Source organism: Typopeltis vanoorti, chromosome 17, assembly GCF_054136105.1.
Source record: "Typopeltis vanoorti isolate ZY-2024b chromosome 17, IOZ_Tvanoo_1.0, whole genome shotgun sequence".
In the NCBI taxonomy this organism is placed as follows: Eukaryota; Metazoa; Arthropoda; class Arachnida; order Uropygi; family Thelyphonidae; genus Typopeltis; species Typopeltis vanoorti.
The window spans coordinates 51,460,396-51,478,080 of record NC_143565.1 but is presented as its reverse complement, the minus strand read 5'-3'; the positions used below and the strand labels follow the sequence as shown (position 1 = coordinate 51,478,080).

Below are 17,685 nucleotides of genomic sequence, written 5' to 3'. Positions count from 1 at the left end.
ACTTCCACCGGCCATAATGTACTTTGGCATAAAACGAACATGTCTTATATTGAAAAAACACTGTTTCACAAGGAAATTTAAAGAAGCTGCAAATATGCTTAAAATTCCAACACAATGCAACAAAAACCAGGGCCTAATTCTACACCAAGTTTGGTCAGCATTGATAAAAAATATACCTAAGTTAGACCTCGGACAGTGTGAACGTAAACAACAGAATGTGACAACATCCAGCATCGTTGAAACTTAGCATGCACAGATTCTGCATTCAGATTTTTTTAATTTAATGACCAGTTAGACGCCATAACATCATAGAATGGACTATTTTGAGTAATTTCTCATTTGTTGTGTTTTAAACTTTTAGTTACCTTTAACCCCTGAAGATGTAAGTGAAACGACATATGAAACTTGTCGGATTTGTTTCTTTTTATTTATCTTAATAAACATGTGGTCGCAATACCAGAATCTTTCTTTTGAACTGCTAAACCACAGAAACCTATGCCTACAAATATCCAGTTGTCTTATGAATTTTCCGGAGCGCTCCATTGAGAGATCATAATCCATAAAATAACTTTCTTGCCAAGTTCAATCCTTCTGCTAATTTCTTTAAACTGAATTCTTTAATGGCATCATCGCAATCAGAATCTTCAGCAGAACTTTCCCTGCCATTTGGTTTGACGTCATCTATTAATTGTACCTCATTTAAATCTATTTCCCCATCAATTAATTCACTAATTTCATTTCCAACCATATCGCAAAAACGCTCTAAGTGTCTATTACCATAAAAAAATTTTTTTTTACATAAAAAAAGCATATTGTATGTAACTCACCAAAAAATAAAGTGCTCAGCTTGAGAGTAACACACTTATGATTTTTAATGTGCTTTCCTGGGCAGAAAATGAAGACAATTTTCAACAATAAACACTTTATATGGTAAACAATTGATGTACATGTGTGCTAAAGGGTATTTCCCCTAATATAAATTTGCTACTTATAACTACATGCGTGATACAAGCAGACACAAATTTAACGAAGATAAAATTTGATTTTGAAGTCACGCGTTGAAAAATATATGAAAAGATAAAGGGTTACTACAGTTTGTAGACCATCTTATATCGAAATCGCATTGTATAAGTACTGCGTTAAACAAGGGATACTACAATTTGTAGACTGCATTTTATCGAAACCGCATTATACGAGGTTTACCTGTATAAAGAACATACTCTAAATAGGAATGGTAAAAAATTGATCAACTTTGTAGTTTATAATAACCTTAAATAATGAATTCTTTCTATAAACATAAAGACATACATAAATATACTTGGGCAGCAAGAGAATGAAAATCAATATTAGATTACTTTAATTTAAATGAAAAGACAAAGTTTTCTTTAGATGTTAGCGTCCACAGAGGACATGAAATAAGTGGTGACCACTTTGTTAAAATAGAATTAAGATTACCACCTAAATGGCTACAAATAACAAGAGCAGAAAGGAAATTTAAAATATTTTCTTTTTTTTTTTTTTATAACTAGATTATTAATTGACACAAAAATACAATGGCTATATGAACGAAGAATTAACCCAATATTTAGATAAAATAAAACAAAATGAAGAAATAGAAAGGCTTAATATAAAAATGATACTAAACATAGCAAATGAAAGCTTAGGAAAGATCAAAAAAATTCAATAAAAAGAAAAAAAAAATGAAAATATGGGATGATACAATCAAAGAAATAATCAAAATGAAAAAAAGAAACATATCATAAATGGTTAGGCAGTAAAAGATTAGAAAATGATATAGAATATAAACGAATAAGAGTCATAGCTAAAAGAGAAGTCAGAAAAAGGCAGAGAATCATGAAACAAATTTGTTTCTAATTTAGAAAACATGATTTATATAAAATAAGACCCAATGTATATTAAGATTTGGAGTAAAATTAAACACTGAATACAGAATTGTAGACAGATAAATATTTTAAAACAGATAACTGGGAAACATTTAATGAAAATGAAAAGGAAATAACTAAAGAAGAATTAGAAATCAGCCTGAAAGAAACATGAAATGGAAAATCACCCTAGAGAAGGTTCAGAATTATATAAATATGCAGGAATAAGGTTTAAACAAAGGCTTATTATTAAATAAATAAAATTATTAAATTTTATATTAATAAAATTAAAAAAATAATAATTTTATATAAAATCTATTCAACAATATAATAAATAAAATCTATTTATTATACAGTGGTATCTCGCTAATCCGAACTAATAAAAACCGTACTCGTTCGGATTAGCGAAAAGTTCGGATTATCAAATTCCCCCACCCCCCAAGAGACAACAATAACTAGACAAAAATAATCAGATTCTAATGGTACATCAATTTAATTCCATAAATAAATGAAGTAACTGATAGAAAAAAAAGCTACTGTACTATAATGTGAAACTTAAAAAATAATACAATACACAAGTTTATTTTAGTAAAATATTTAGTTTGTATGTACCTATGTTGTTGAGGATTCTGATTTAATAAAATTGCATAGTTCAATACATAACTTAATTTGTGTAAAAGATATCACTTTCTTGTACACAACATAAAAGTTTTTTTTTTATTTCTTTATAAAAGAGTCACTTGAAGCTAAACGTTCTTCAAATGCTTCTTCTGGGAGCTGCATTAGCAACAAAACTTTGTGGAATGGCGTATCATTCTGCTTAGCCCATTCTATACACATATTAAAACTGTCAACTGCCTCTTCATGTTTTACTTTTTTTTTTTTTTTTAGAGTTCTTTATTGTCATCATCGTCTTCTAATTCATTCTGTAGCGTCATATTTATAATTTCAGCATCTGATTTGATTTAGAATTCACTTTCGGTTCTACCTGTAATCCATTCCGTAACATCTCTGTTTGTGAAATTTCAACATCTGGATTTATATTTTTAGCTAAATTATGCACGTTTTGAATTTCCTCTTTTTGTGTATCACCGTAGTTATCTTGGTAAATTCTAGAAGGCTACAGTTTATTCCTTGACGCTCGAATTGCTTCAGGTTCGACGGCTTCCCAAGCAGTAACAACTGAGAATGCTACATTCTTTTTTATTGATGTGATAAAGTCATAATTTTGGGAAATTACATTTAAAAGCAGTTTGGATTACTGGAGGGTTCGGATTAGCGAGATACCACTGTATATAAATAAAATCTATTCAACAAGTAAACCCACCAGTAGAATGGAAAAAGGAATAGTGATCCCCATCTTTAAAAAAGGTAGTAGAGATGAATAATGAATAGAAAAATCAAAAATGATGGTCTTTAAAGGACAAGATCCAATAAGAACTAAAATAGAAATAAAAAGATTTTACAACAGGTGAATTCATTTAACTACTTAGGATGTATGATTACATACGAAAAAGATATAAATCTAAAATTGCAAAATATTTAAAAATAACAGGTGTAATTAACTCTATATTTAAACCTAACCTAGTTCAAAAACCAACTAGACTAATAGTATACAACACATTAGCCCCTACCAGTCCTATTGTATGGAAGTGAAATCTGGACAATAAAACAAAAAGACAAAGATTAATAAAAGCTGAAATGAAGTTTATGGGAAAAACTGCAAAGTATACTCTATTCGATCACAAAAAAAAAAATGAAATTATGAAAGAATTAAACCAGGAATCAGTAATAGAAAAAATATAAAAATATATAAACATAAATGGATGGAACACGTTGAAAGAATGAAAACAGAAAGATTACCAAAACAATTAAATTACAAGCCATTAGGAAAAAGAAAACCAGGACATCCTCTAAACAGATTCAATGATGACTTCTAAGACCGGAACAGGTCGCTCTAGGCCTAAATTCTTGAAAAGTGCAATGATGATGACGATGAGAAAATTAAAGTGTGCTCAAAAACAAAAAAGTTTCTTTCTGGCCTCATGAAACTCAAACGCTTCAGTTTTTGTCCTCCCACCTGGATATAGCAAATCCTCGTACTCCTCCCTCCCCACTGGTCATACCACATCCTATATAATAAACTATCCATTTTAAAACTTCCATTGAAAATTTAATGTTAAACGATACCAATATATTGGTTAGCTCTGATATAACCTCACTATTCACCAACATTATGGCACCTTATCTTTTTCTTCTTTCACATCTGTCAGATGACAGATTGAGTCCCCTATAAAGAAATCTTTGCCATCTGGCTCTATCTCTGGCTATATCTGTCATCTCTCCAAAGCTGGGCAATTGGGACCTTTCCTTCAAAGACTGTAGCCAATGACTGTATCTAATAATATATTTGTAATCAATGAGGACATTCTCTGGATATGTCCAAATTATCTTAATTGTTATTTAAGAATTATAGCTTAATTATAGCTTAATTATAGCTTATTATTTGCCTATTAATTAATTACAGAATAACAGAAATCCTAATTACTGAATTATGTATAATTTAATTTGTATTTGACTTGGCCATTTGTTTATTCTGAGTTTTATTTATTACCAATGGATCTTATTTATTTTTCTTCAGAATTTCATTTCGAATGCTCTGATTTTCTGTATGTCTTTTTCATCGAGTCTCTATGTCTTGGCTCCATATGTTGCTGTAGACAGAAGGAATCTCTATTGGCTCTCCCTTCTCATCTTTCCACTTGCCATTTTTTTAATCTGGCATGTCCATTTACATAATTATAGGATTTTGAACATTTTTTTTTCTTTCTCTTCACATCTTTTCATATGCCTCCAATTTTAAGTCTTAAAGTAGTAATCTCATCCTGGCATGCCTATTTGGCTTAAACCACCCAGCTTGTTGTTCTCCAAGCTTTCCTTCTAAGATTTTTTTGGTCCTCTTCCCAAGAATAACTTGCATAAATCTTATCTAGAATACTCAGCAGGGAAATTGCACCAATTCAATAACTCAGTTTTAATTTTCTTTTTTTTTTTTTTATAGATGGTACTATGATAGCTTTACTTCAAATATCTGAAATTCAACCTTCTGACCAGGCTTCAAAATTATGGTCAAATATTCTCCAGCTGCCTTTCCACATTTCAAACTTCCAATAGCTTTTTCAATCTCAAGTAATTATGCACTCCTCACTGTATTCTTGAGTACTGTCTATCACGGTTTTGTCGTTGCTTATTTATTTAATAAACTTTCAAACTAATTACTCTAGACATCCCGAATATATTTGCCTTCAGCTTAAAATTGCATTTATCATCTCTGAGTTCTTTTACATACACTTTCTCCGTTTCTTATTTGTCTTTCATCATCTTACCAAAGTCTTCCCATGACTTTTGTTTAGCTACTTCTTCCACATAGCTTTGTTAGTTTTGTCTATGTTCTTTTAGAGCACATGTTAATTTACTTACTAAAAGCTTCCAATACACTTTTACTTTTCTATGATTGCTTCTTTCAGTCTACTATGAAGTATGGATTTATTTATCCTTGCATTAACTTCAACATATGCCTTCCAGGCAGCATTAATGTGTTCTTCAGATATTGCTATTCAACTTTGGGGTCTTGTTTTCATTTTTGATCCAATAATATTTGCATATCTAAGTTGAAAGCTCATCTCAGAAAGTTGCTTAATTTTTTTTAAAAACTTTTGTACATATATTTCTTTTGAATATGATACTTATTTTTATCCTGCTTACAACTAGGAAACCCATATTTGTAAACCAATATATATTTTTATATCTGGAACCAATGTGAACCTATCAACAGTAATACGAGGGTGGTCTGAAAAGTTCTCAGCCTCGACCATAAATGGTAACACTATCTGCAAGAGATTTTTTTCTAAGTTGGTACATCTGTCATAAGTATCCATGTGAAATTGCAAGCCGATAGAGTAGTTTGGTTTATACAGCTGTCTGAAGCAAAAATGTTGTCTCTATATCTTGAAATGGATAAAATTGAGTATCGTCTGTTGATAAAATTCTTTAAAAGAAGGTTTAAAGCCAAAAGAAATTCATTCGAAGTTCATAAAAGTTAATGGGCACTCTTCTCCTTCATTTTTGACAATTAAGAAATGGGATGAAGTTTAAACACGGCCATAATAGCCTTGAAGATGATCCACATGAAGGACGTCCAAAATGTGTAACAACACAGAAATAATCAATCAAGGGCATGATATGGTATTGGATGACTGGCGAGTCAAAGTGCATGAAACTGCTGAGACTATAGGCATTTCAAAAGAACATGTAGAATATATTTCGCATGAAGAATTGCATATGAAAAAGCTTTGCTCAAGATGGGTTCTGCACTTCCTCACAGCAGATCAAAAACGCACTTGCATGAAAATCTCTGAACGCTGCTTGGAGCATTTTAACAAGAATAAAATTGATTTTGTGAGTCAATTTATTACTATGGATAAGACTTGGATTCACCATTACACACCAGAATCCAAACAGCAGTAAAACAGTGGACAGAAGCTGGGTGTTCAGTGCCAAAGAAGACAAACTCACTTCCATCAGCAGGAAAGGTCATCGCATCGGTGTTTTGGGAAGATAAAGGCATTTTGCTTATTAATTATCTTGTAAAGGGTAAAACAATAATGAGGGAATATTATTCCGATCTTTTAACCAGACACGAAAAAATTCGTGAGAAAAGACCTGGTTTGCAGAAGAAAAAAATCATCTTTCATCAGGACAATGCACCTGCCCACAAAGGTGTTTTGGCAATGGGAAAATTAAGGGATCTGCACAATGAATTGGAACATTCACCGTATTTCCCCAGATTTGGCTCCCTTTGACATCTATCTCTTCCCAAAACTAAAACTCTTTCTCGCTGGTCAGCGTTTTTCTTCGAATCAAGAGGTGATTGCAGCTGTAGAGTGGGTATTTTGCAGATCTTACTGAGAACCACTGTAGGGATGAGATAATGGTGCTGGAGCATCGCTGGAATAAATGTATTAGTCTTAAGGGAGATTATGTTGAAAAATAAAAATAATTTTGAAATTATAAATTTATTTTTTCATTGTTAAACCGAGAACTTTTCAGACCAACCTCGTATACTGCAATAATAAGACTTATTTCTTGTGTGTTCGGTCCATGTGAATTTCTGCATATTTATGTTGGAACATGGTGTCTGTAATAACTACTCCATTTCTTGAATAGAAATGAAGCAGGTACTTACTATTATCAGCCATTTTCTCCAACTTTTCCTGAAACCTTTCAATATGTATGGTATTCATTTCTGGCTTTTCTTTTTTTTTCATTGTACTACTACTTTTCTTTTATGCCATCTACCTTCTCTAATGAAAAAAAAAAGAAAAGTCATATTAAAACCTTCTGTATAAAACCATATGCACAAATAAATCTGATTCTTCAATTTCCCATTTTGAAATCTGTTCAGAACATGCTATTTGCAAGTGGCTGAACATTCTATCTGTTTATCTTCATGTTTAATGTTGAATACTATAGCTACTACTTCCTTTTCCTGATCACCGTTTCCTGAATATAGCATTTTGAAATGGTTATTTAGAAGAACCTTAACTATTTTAATTTTCTTCATTTCAGTAACATCAATTATGTCAACATGATGCTTCTGATGCTGACAGAGCTTATTCTTCAATAATGCTGATGAATTTGTACCAGTAGTCAACTTTTCACTGTTCATCCTGGTTCTTTGATGAAAACATGTCTTATTTAAGTGAGCAATGACCCCCCCCCCCAACCACCACCAGCCAGCATATAATATTTCCTATCTTTTACCATTATTCTTGTTTCTGGTTTAAGCCAGTACAGGAACATAGTTTGGGCCTAAACTGCCAGCACACCCTCATCCATTCAATATCCAATTGGACACCTATTAAATGGACAAACCATAAGGTGAGAATCAGACATTGGCTCAGGAAATCCTGGACGATTTCCAGGCTATGGGGAAATCCTCTCTTTTGGCAAAGATTCCAAATTTATCAATAAATAATTATTATTTCCTATATTTTTCCAAAGTTAAATTGGCATCATTAGAGAACTATACACAATTATTCTGTTCAAATCCACTAAGTGATACAATTTAGGATGACGTGTTTCTTCATATTATCTTTTCTTTTAATAGATAATACAACTATTAAAAGATAATATAAGATAGATAATATAACTATCTAATTATCTCATTCTTAAAATTATCATTAAGCACAACAATCAAATGTATAAACCGAAACACTATAAAAATAATCACATCACCTGACAATACATTATCCTAAAAAAATACAAGGCCATTATTTGTACATAAAGCTTTTACTACTGAAATCAATTGTCAATGCACTTTAAGCAATGGCTAACCCCTATAAAAGAGACATACTACATCCCTGACCACACACCTTCCATAACATGTAAAAATATGACAACTATTCTCATCTTTCTCTCTCTCACACACACACACAGTACATTTGAAAAAAATAGCCAAAGAATTTTGATGTAGCTTGTGTTCCAGTGTACCTGAGTATATCCCCATAAATACTGTTACAACTTGAAAGCACATAAACCTTTAATCGATCAATAAATCATTTACAGCCTTTCAGCACATACAAACAACATGTATAATGTGCATATAACAGAACTCAATGTTTGAAATGCCCCCCCTTTTGCTTTCAAGAACACAAGTCTGTGAGGCTAAATATCAATAATAGCACACACAACATCCAACAAGAAAGCTGCCAGTGCTCACTTCAAATCCACCTTCAGGCTGGCAATGCTGGGGTACTGTTTCTTGCAGGCTGCTCTCTCTCAAGCTCTGACCACAATTTGAAATCCCTGAGATTCAAATCAGAACTTCCAGATGGCCAATCAGATGGTGATATGTGATCAAGCACATTCAACTCCAACCACTGTTGTCTGGTCCTTGCCTTGCATGTAGGAGCCGAGTACTGTTGGAAACACCACTGCCTGCCATGAAACAAGATGTTCTGAGGTCGTACCAAAGTTCCAGCATGGTGTCTTGATACGCTTTGGCTGAAGTTTTGATCCCTTTCTCACAGAAATGCAAATCTTATATCATCTGATACACCCCCCCCACACACACACACCAAACCATCACTGATGTGGGGCGATGACCTTTCTCAATACTAGGTGTATGGCACATGCTTCGCAATTATAAATATCTTGATTTCATGTGCTGTGTTTTGTAGGTTAAATAACTCTCCAATGGCAAAAATCTCTTCCTTTGTGAAAAGGATATCTCCGTGTCTTGTTTGCATACTGCAGGAGAAGTATCTTTACCCCTGCTGCATACATTGTGGTGTTAGGGAGTGTCCCCCGGTCATCAGTTAGTACATGTGACATCATTCTCTGCAAAATGTTCATCTCCTGCAACATCACTTTCTATGTTCTCAAAGGATTACAGCATGCCTTCACAACCCTCACAAGCTGTTGCATCCTAATGCAGCATGGTCAACTTGTTTTTTGGCAGCTAGATATGTCTACTGTATCATTATGATGGTTAATAGTCTGATACACAAATATCCTACTGATCCCAAGTGTTTTTAGCAAATTGAAAATAACAGGTGGCTGCAATTCAACCTTGTGAAGTGCAATTTCGGCTACATAGTTCTCATGATCTCCCCACTGCATGTTAACCCATACAGCTAGACCTCTCTCTCTCTCTCTCGCTATATATATATATACACACACACACACACACACTGATAAACGCAAGAATGTTGTCTGCACACAGCACCACTAATGGAAATGGGATCACACAATTCTGTGGCAGCACGTGGGTGTGCAGAGGTTGTAACAGTATTTAGGGCAAGACTGTGTATATGTACATATATTTTTTCATGATGACCTTGATATAAAGGTCAAAATGTTGAGTATTATTTTATTCTACAGTGTTCTAACATGGTAATCTATCTCTACAATTCTATGAATTGTGGAGATAGATTACAACGAATGTTGATCACTATGCAACTATGAAAGAAAAGTGCTGGAAGAACAAATTTACTGTATCAGTTAGGAATAGCTCTCTTAATAAATCAGCTGTCCTTTATCTAATCCTGTGTGAAGAGACTTATCATATAGGCTAACATGATGTCAGTCGTTTTCTAAAATTAGATCTTTAATTTTTTTCTATGAAATGCCTAGTTTTTTTTTGTTTTTTTTTTCACATTAAAAGTTTTTCTAACTTGTGATACCAAAATTTGGATAAGTACCTGGCTAGATCACAAGTCAATGAATTCCTACCATTCACAATATAATGGGTGTTAATGGCATACTTTATTTACTCACGTTAGGCTGTTTGTAATAGGTGGTAGGATCTGGTGATTAGAATATAATCAGTCTTTCTCTTTTTCTTCTGGCTTTATGCAAAGATCACTGATCAGTTTATTAGTTCTGTTATATGCTTTCCTTGTGGGATCTTCTAGAATTTCATAGTTGTTTCTATCGTCAACAATTGTGACATTTTTGTCATATGTGCTTCTTTCTTTCTTTATCACACCAGAAATAATGCTTTTAATATACACTCTGCCCAATACTGTGTGATGGATGGAGTGTATATTTCTGAAGGCTATGCTTCAGTTTTTATAATGCTGTTTGATGGGAGTTGTGCACATAACAATGAAGAAATCGGAATACATAAAAATTCTAACATATTTCTGAAGTCTTCATAGACCTTTCTCAATGTTAGCCACAACTTCTTTGGGAATATGGTGTCAATGCAAAGTTAAATCCTTTGGATGGAATGTTGTATTCTGCATCTGTGAGATGTTTTATACAGAAGTTAGCCCCTTCGTCAGGTAAAAAGAGGATTACATGGCTATGCAGAAATAAAAAAGAGAGTCACCAACAGAGAGAACTGGAAGGACATGGTACTGCACCCTCTCACTGAGGAAGCTACATGAAGAAGAAGAAACCACTTCATCAACTGACAGATGTTCAGTACATTATCCTTTTCTTGTATTGTCTCCCCCCCTCATTTTTAGATGAATATATCTTTTAGCTAACCTTAGCTCTATCAGAACTTAGAGAAATTAAAATATACCAAGGAATTTGGAAATAGATTAGAGAAAGAATTTGAGGAAACAAGTTTTGTCAAAACTGAAGATCCAGAAAAGAAATGGGAACAAGTTAAAGAGAAAATAAAGAAGATTGCAGAAGAAATTGGATATGTAAGAGCTAAAAGAATAAAAAAACCTTGGATAACTACTAAGATGATTTCTCTGATGGAAGAAAGAAGAAAATAGAAAAATAAAGACACCTCAGAAGGGAAAATACAATATAGAACCCTGAATGACAAATTGAGAAGAGAAGCAGAAAGAAGTAGAGAAGATTAGCTTAAAAAACAATATGAAGAAATGGAAAATTATGAGAGAGTGAGAAGGTATGATCTTTTATATGAAAAAGAGAAGCATGAATCACAAGAGAAATGGAATTCGAGCTAGATACATAGAAAATAAGAATGGAGAAATCATAACTGAAGAAGATAAAATCCTAATGAGATGGAAGGAATACATTGAAGATCTATATGACAAGGAAAATAGACCAAATGAGTTGCCATTAGAAGATATAAAGAAGGTAAATGAAGATGATTTAGGCCCAGAGATTTTGAAGACAGAAGTAAAAATGGCGATTAAAGAACTAAAATGTGAAAAGGCAGAAGGAATACATGAAATACTTGCAGAATTCCAGAAACAACTTCAGAAGAAAGGAACTGAAGAAAAAACCAAAATACTAAATTGAATTTATAAAAAAGGATTTTAGAACAATAAGCCTCATTTCCCATATATCAAAAATACTTATGAGAATCTTAACACAAAGAATTGCATCTAAAGTGGAAAATTTTCCACTTTAGATGCAAAGGGTAGGGGAACAAGAGATGTGATTGGACTGTTAAGAATAGTAAGTGAAAGAAGTCTGGAAGTGAAGCAGTTAACATCTGTTATATAGATTTTGAAAAAACTTTTGACTTTGTAAAATGGGATAAGATGGTAGAAGTAATGGAAAAGATTGGTATAGATTGAAAAGACAGAAGGCTAATTATTTCACTATATATGGGACAAACTGCCATTATCATTGGATGAGGAGTAAGACAAGCTGTTCTCTGTCACCAATTTTGTTTAACATGTATTCTGAAACAATGTTTAAAGAAGCACTGGAGAATTCGGAAAAAGGAATAAAGATTGGAGGTAGACAGATATTTGCAATAAGATACGCAGATGACAAGGCATTGTTATCAAATACTGAAACAGGACTATAACATCTGTTGAAAACAGATTACTGGAATCTCTGTATCAATAATGGAATGAAAATTAACAACAGAAAAACAAAGGTAATGAAAATAGAAAGGAAAGAGGCAAATATGGATATCAGAATAAATGGGGGAAAATTGAATCAAGTAAAGACATTTAAATATCTAGGAAGCGTGATTTGCAGTGTAATTATCATCATCTATGGAAGATGTAAAAGTGACATAAAAGCAAGAATAGCGATGGGAAGAGATGCCTTTAATAGAAAATGGAATTTAATCAGAAGTAAAATGGATAGAAAGCTAAAGAAAAGACTAATAAAATGTTATGTGTGGAGGTGTTGCCCTCTATGCAGCTGAAACTGGGACATTGAAGAAAGAAGGAATTAAGATTTTGGAAAGCTTTGAGATGTGGATTTGGAGAAGGATGGAAAAAAATCAAATGGACAGATAAAATAACTAATGAAGAGGTCATAAAAAGAGTAGAAGAAGAAAGAAGTCTGTAAGGAGGATAAAAAGAAGCAAAAGAAACTGGATCAGACAAATTCTGAGAGGGAATGGAATCATCAGAGATGCCATAGAAGGAAAAATAGATGGAAAAAGACCCAGAGGAAGAGTAAGGAAAACAATACTTGATGTCATGCTGAATGGAAACAGGTACACAACCTTGAAAGAGAAGGCTCAGAACAGAAGAGAGTTGAAGCAATCATGTATGATATCTACAATATCATACATGATTGCTGGTAAGCCAAAAGATAATGGTGAGTGAATATTATTAAGTTTGCTTTCCAACATCAAAATGCCAGACTAGACTGAATTGAAAAGTCCATATTGTGGGTCCTGTGTCCTAGTTTTGACTTGAGTTCAAGTCTTTTTTCAACCCCAGACCCATATCATAATGTTCCTTGCAACTGCAGTATGGAGACATTTTCTGAAATGCATGGATAAGTAACTGGGCTAGATCAGTATAGTAATAAGTATAGTAATGCCATTTTTATATACCAAGAATTATCTATGCAAAATTTAAATAATTTTAATGAAACAAGAAAGCAATATTAAAATTTATACCATAAAAGGAAACAATTAATTCCAACTTTAACAGCAGGATTGTTCTTCAAATACAAACCTTAAAGACTTTCTCCGCAATAAATTTTTATATAAAACTTTAATAAACTGTAATTAATTATAAATAACTATACCTGAAAACGAAGAATAATAGTCCAGATTAAACCAAGTGTCAATCGAGGACTTCCATCTACAACATCATGAGAACCCAAGTTTTCTAAGTGAACTCTCTGATCTTTAAGAAACTGGAGGGCTTTTTCTACATTTTCTAGGCAATGAATTCTCATTTTTCCCTTAGTTGGCCTTGGCTATAAAATAATAAAACCAATAATTAATTAAATATACTATTCTCTGTTCAAACATTTTATTTAGAAATTTCTATAGAGCATATTTATCAAAATGAAAAGAAATGCTTTTGCACTAAGTTTTATTAAATCAAATATCCCATGAGCCCGTTGAATTTGGTAGTACAAAATTGCTCAATGCATTATTATCAACAAGTTACATCTGAACTCTTATTGATGCTTGTCAATAGATATTTAGTTCACAAAATAGGATATTCAAAGATCACTACCAAACAGGTAAAAAAAAAAAAGCAGATATAATAGAAAGATTACAAAGAGGAGGAGGAGAAGCAGAGAAGCAAACTTTTAAGTTCTGAAAGTTGAGATATTATTGATAAAGATTTATTAATGCAAAAGCAGTGATTTTATGTACTGTTTTCTGAATGCTGTGTTGAAAAAATCTGTATTTAACATTTAACCTTAATTGACTTGAATATAACTAAATGTCTTATGGAAACATCTGGTGAACAATAATGCTTGAAAAAAACTATTTAGCACTGAAAGAGAAACTAAAATTTCTTAAAATCTCCTATATATATTTTGTTCACTGTAACATGAGCATCAGTCAGGAAAAGATCAAAATAATTGGTTGCAATATTCAAATTATTAACACAAGAATAATACAAACAGCAATCTCAGTCATAGCTGAATGAACAGAAGAAAACATTAACGTTCAAGGGAACCAGGTAAAGTTGCATAATTCAAATTTAATTATTATTTTTACAGCTATTTTGCCTGCTTTTGTTTAGGAGTGCCCCTTTGTAATATCATTGGCTTTTTACTCAAGAATTCTTAGGGCATTTCAGATGTATTTTAGAGACAAATATATGTAGCATAGTATTAGAAAATTCTCACACCTTTTCTTGGATGTTGTTGCCTGTCTTCTCTCTGCAGTGTGCATACTTGTGCTGTTTTGGTGTTGAAAGGAGAGTGGGGGGGGGGGGGGGGGCCTTAGGCAATATGGGAGAATTAATTTGAAAATTCCCGTTTTTTTTTATATAATACCAGGGGGACTCTGCCCCCTGATGCCTATGGCACCCCCCCCCCACACACACACTCCCCTTTCCACACCAAAACAGCAGAAGTATGCACACTCCAGAAACAGGCAACGACATCCAAAAAAAGGCATGCGCGAATTTTCTTCTACTATACTATATATATTTGTCTCTAAAATACATCTGAAATGCCCTAAGAATTCTTGAGTAAAAAGCCAATGATATTAAAAAGGGGTGCTCCTAAACAAAAGCAGGCAAAATAGCCATAAAAATAATAGTTTTAAGAGGAGTAACATGAGTTTTTCCCAGAAATAATACCTATATTCAAATTTAATCTTAAAAAAATATTTTAAAAAAATAAACAAATTAAAAATAATATAAAAAATGTTCAAGAACAGTTTATGACAATTACTTCCCAAAACTTGGAGACATACATAAGAGTCTATATGATTAAGATTATGGTGATGATGTAGTGTTTAACACGTTTCGAGGAACAGATGGTCAAATTTAAATCTACTAAAATGTAACATTTTTGTCTGATCCCAATGAACTATGTCTAGTGTTGATGTGAGAAGCAAGGCCTGGACCATCTGATTCTAGAAATGTTACATAATCTTGGTATTCTTGGATTCTGATCAAAAAATACCAAGTGAGGATTCACTGGCCAAACCAACTCTTATATCAAAAACAGTTTTGACTTCAAGCAAAAAAAAAAACCAAAGATATTCGTTCATTGGCTGGACGTTGAAATTATGGTTTCTTTTAATGTGGCTTCTCTATTTACAAATGTAGCTCTGCAAGAAACTCTTCAATTTTTACTGGATAATTATTTCCCTGGGAACATTCTTAAATTGTTTAAATTTACTATCAATACAAGATATTTCACATGGCAGAATAAATTGTATAAGCAAATAAAAGGAACAGCCATTTGTAGTTCTATCTCACTTGCTTTCGCTGATTACTTCATGGAGCATTTGGAAAGTCAACTTTTTAACACCATTTTTCTTCAAGCTCGTGTTTTGCTATGTTTTGTTGATATACAGTCTAGTCACACACTCTGAAACAGAATTACTTCAGTTTCTGAACAAAATAAACTCCTTCTACACCCACATCAAGTTCACTATTGAAGGTGAATCTAACTAGTCCACATTCCTGAATACCTTAAAAATCTGTACCTCTACAGGCAATATTGAATTTTCCATCTACAGGAAGACATCCTTCACTGGCAGTATATCCATCCAGCTTCAGGTCATCATCCTTCACAAAACACAGGTATTATCAAAAATCGTGTATGCAAAACATGCACAATTTGTTTCTTGGACTCCCTTTCTATGAAAAGAATTAAATAAAATAGGAATCACACTGTCATCTAATGAATATAAAGAAACCACCATCGAGAAAATAACCAATAATTATCATCCTTCCACCAGAGTACAATGTGATTTTAAGAGGATTTCCACAGCTTATCTTAAAGGGACTGCTGAACAAACAGAAAGGATTCTCCACAAATAAATAAATTCAAAACCAGCATGGAAGTCATCTTCTTTTCTACCATTTATTAAAAACTGCCTCCACTATCCTTACCTGGTGTTTATCAAGAATGCTGTTCATGTAAGCTTTGCTATTTTGAAAAGACTGGCCATTCTGCTAAGATCAGAATCGTGCACAAAGATTACATAAGATTTCTAGAACTAGAGGGGTCAGGCCTTGCTTCTCATGCCAATCGACATAATCAGAATTCAATGGGATCAAATACTTTCTTGGCCAATAACTCCTATAAAACAGATAAAATACTACAAGCCGTCCTTATTCCCCCCCCCCCCTCCAAACATGACAAAAAAAATACCACTATTCATATTCCATATATTTGAGGTACATCGGAAAACATAGCCAAGGTACTAATAAAACATAACCTTCACACCACATTCCAATTACAATGTCAAATTAACAATTCTGATCCGCTCTACTCACGACAAACTCCATCCTCTAGCACATCCTGGAGCATATGAATTTTTATGTTAAACTTGTCATGTGAGACTTTTAGAAAGATACTGAAAATTTTTCAGTTTTCAGTGTCTTTTAATGGATCTTCTTGTCTGTCCATAAATATCTTTAATTCCTTTAAAGGGAATTAAAGGCATGCAGGAAGTCAACAGCACAATCAGCTTAGTTCTACTCAGTAATTACCTACAGCTGAGAAAGGAAGTGTAGTTAATTATTCCTTGTGGTTTCCAGTTAGATAACTGTATATTTTTTATAAACTGACATTCATGTTTATCCTTCTTGATAACTCAAAACAACATTGAGGATATTTTGTACACATCATTTTTAAACTGAGATGAGATAAGTTAAAAAGTATTAAAGACAGTAAGTAAATCTTCCCCTTCCAAATTTATACAGGATAGGTAACTCTCGTATAATGCGGTACATAGACAACGCGGTTTCAATATAACACGGTTTACAAATTGTAGTGACCCTTGTTGAACACGGTATTTATATAATGCGGTTTCGATATAAGACGGTCTACCAACTGTAGTAACCCTTTATCTTTTCATATAGTTTTCAACGTGCAACTTAAACATATTTTATCTTTGTTAAATTTGCATCTGCCCGTATCGCACATGTAGTTATAAGTAGCAAATTTATATCAGAAAATATCCTTTAGCACGCATGTACCTCAACTGTTTACCATATAAAGTATTTATTGTTGAAAATTGTCTTCATTTTCTGCCAGGAAAGCACATTAAAAATCATGAGTGTGTTAATCTCAAGCTGAGCACTTTATTTTTTTTGGTGAGTTGCATACAATATGTAATGCTTTTTTTATGTAAAAAAAAATATTTTTATGGTAATGGCCACTTAGAGCGCTTTTGCGATATGGTTGAAAATAAAATTAGTGAATTAATTGATGGGGAAATAGATTTAAATGAGAGGGAACTGGTACAATTAATAGATGACATCGAACCAAATGGCGGGGAAAGTACCTGCCAAAGATTCTGATTGTGATGAATCCGTTAAAGAATTCAGTTTAAAGAAATTAGCAGAAGGATTGAGCTTGGCAAGGAAGTTATTTTATGGATAATGATCTCTCAATGGAGTGC

The 17,685-nt window shown here is 32.8% G+C and overlaps 1 protein-coding gene across 4 annotated transcripts in view; it reads right to left on the bottom strand.

The window, feature by feature from the left end:
- LOC150097387 (spectrin beta chain-like) overlaps positions 1 to 17,685 on the bottom strand; it is a 795,721-nt gene that overhangs the window by 652,432 nt on the left and 125,604 nt on the right. For all 4 annotated transcript variants that reach the window (XM_090407783.1, XM_090407784.1, XM_090407785.1 and 1 more), the window contains exon 4: positions 13,380 to 13,553. In XM_090407783.1, coding sequence (XP_090263909.1) covers positions 13,380 to 13,553 — 174 coding nt within the window. The remainder of the gene's footprint in view (positions 1 to 13,379; positions 13,554 to 17,685) is intronic.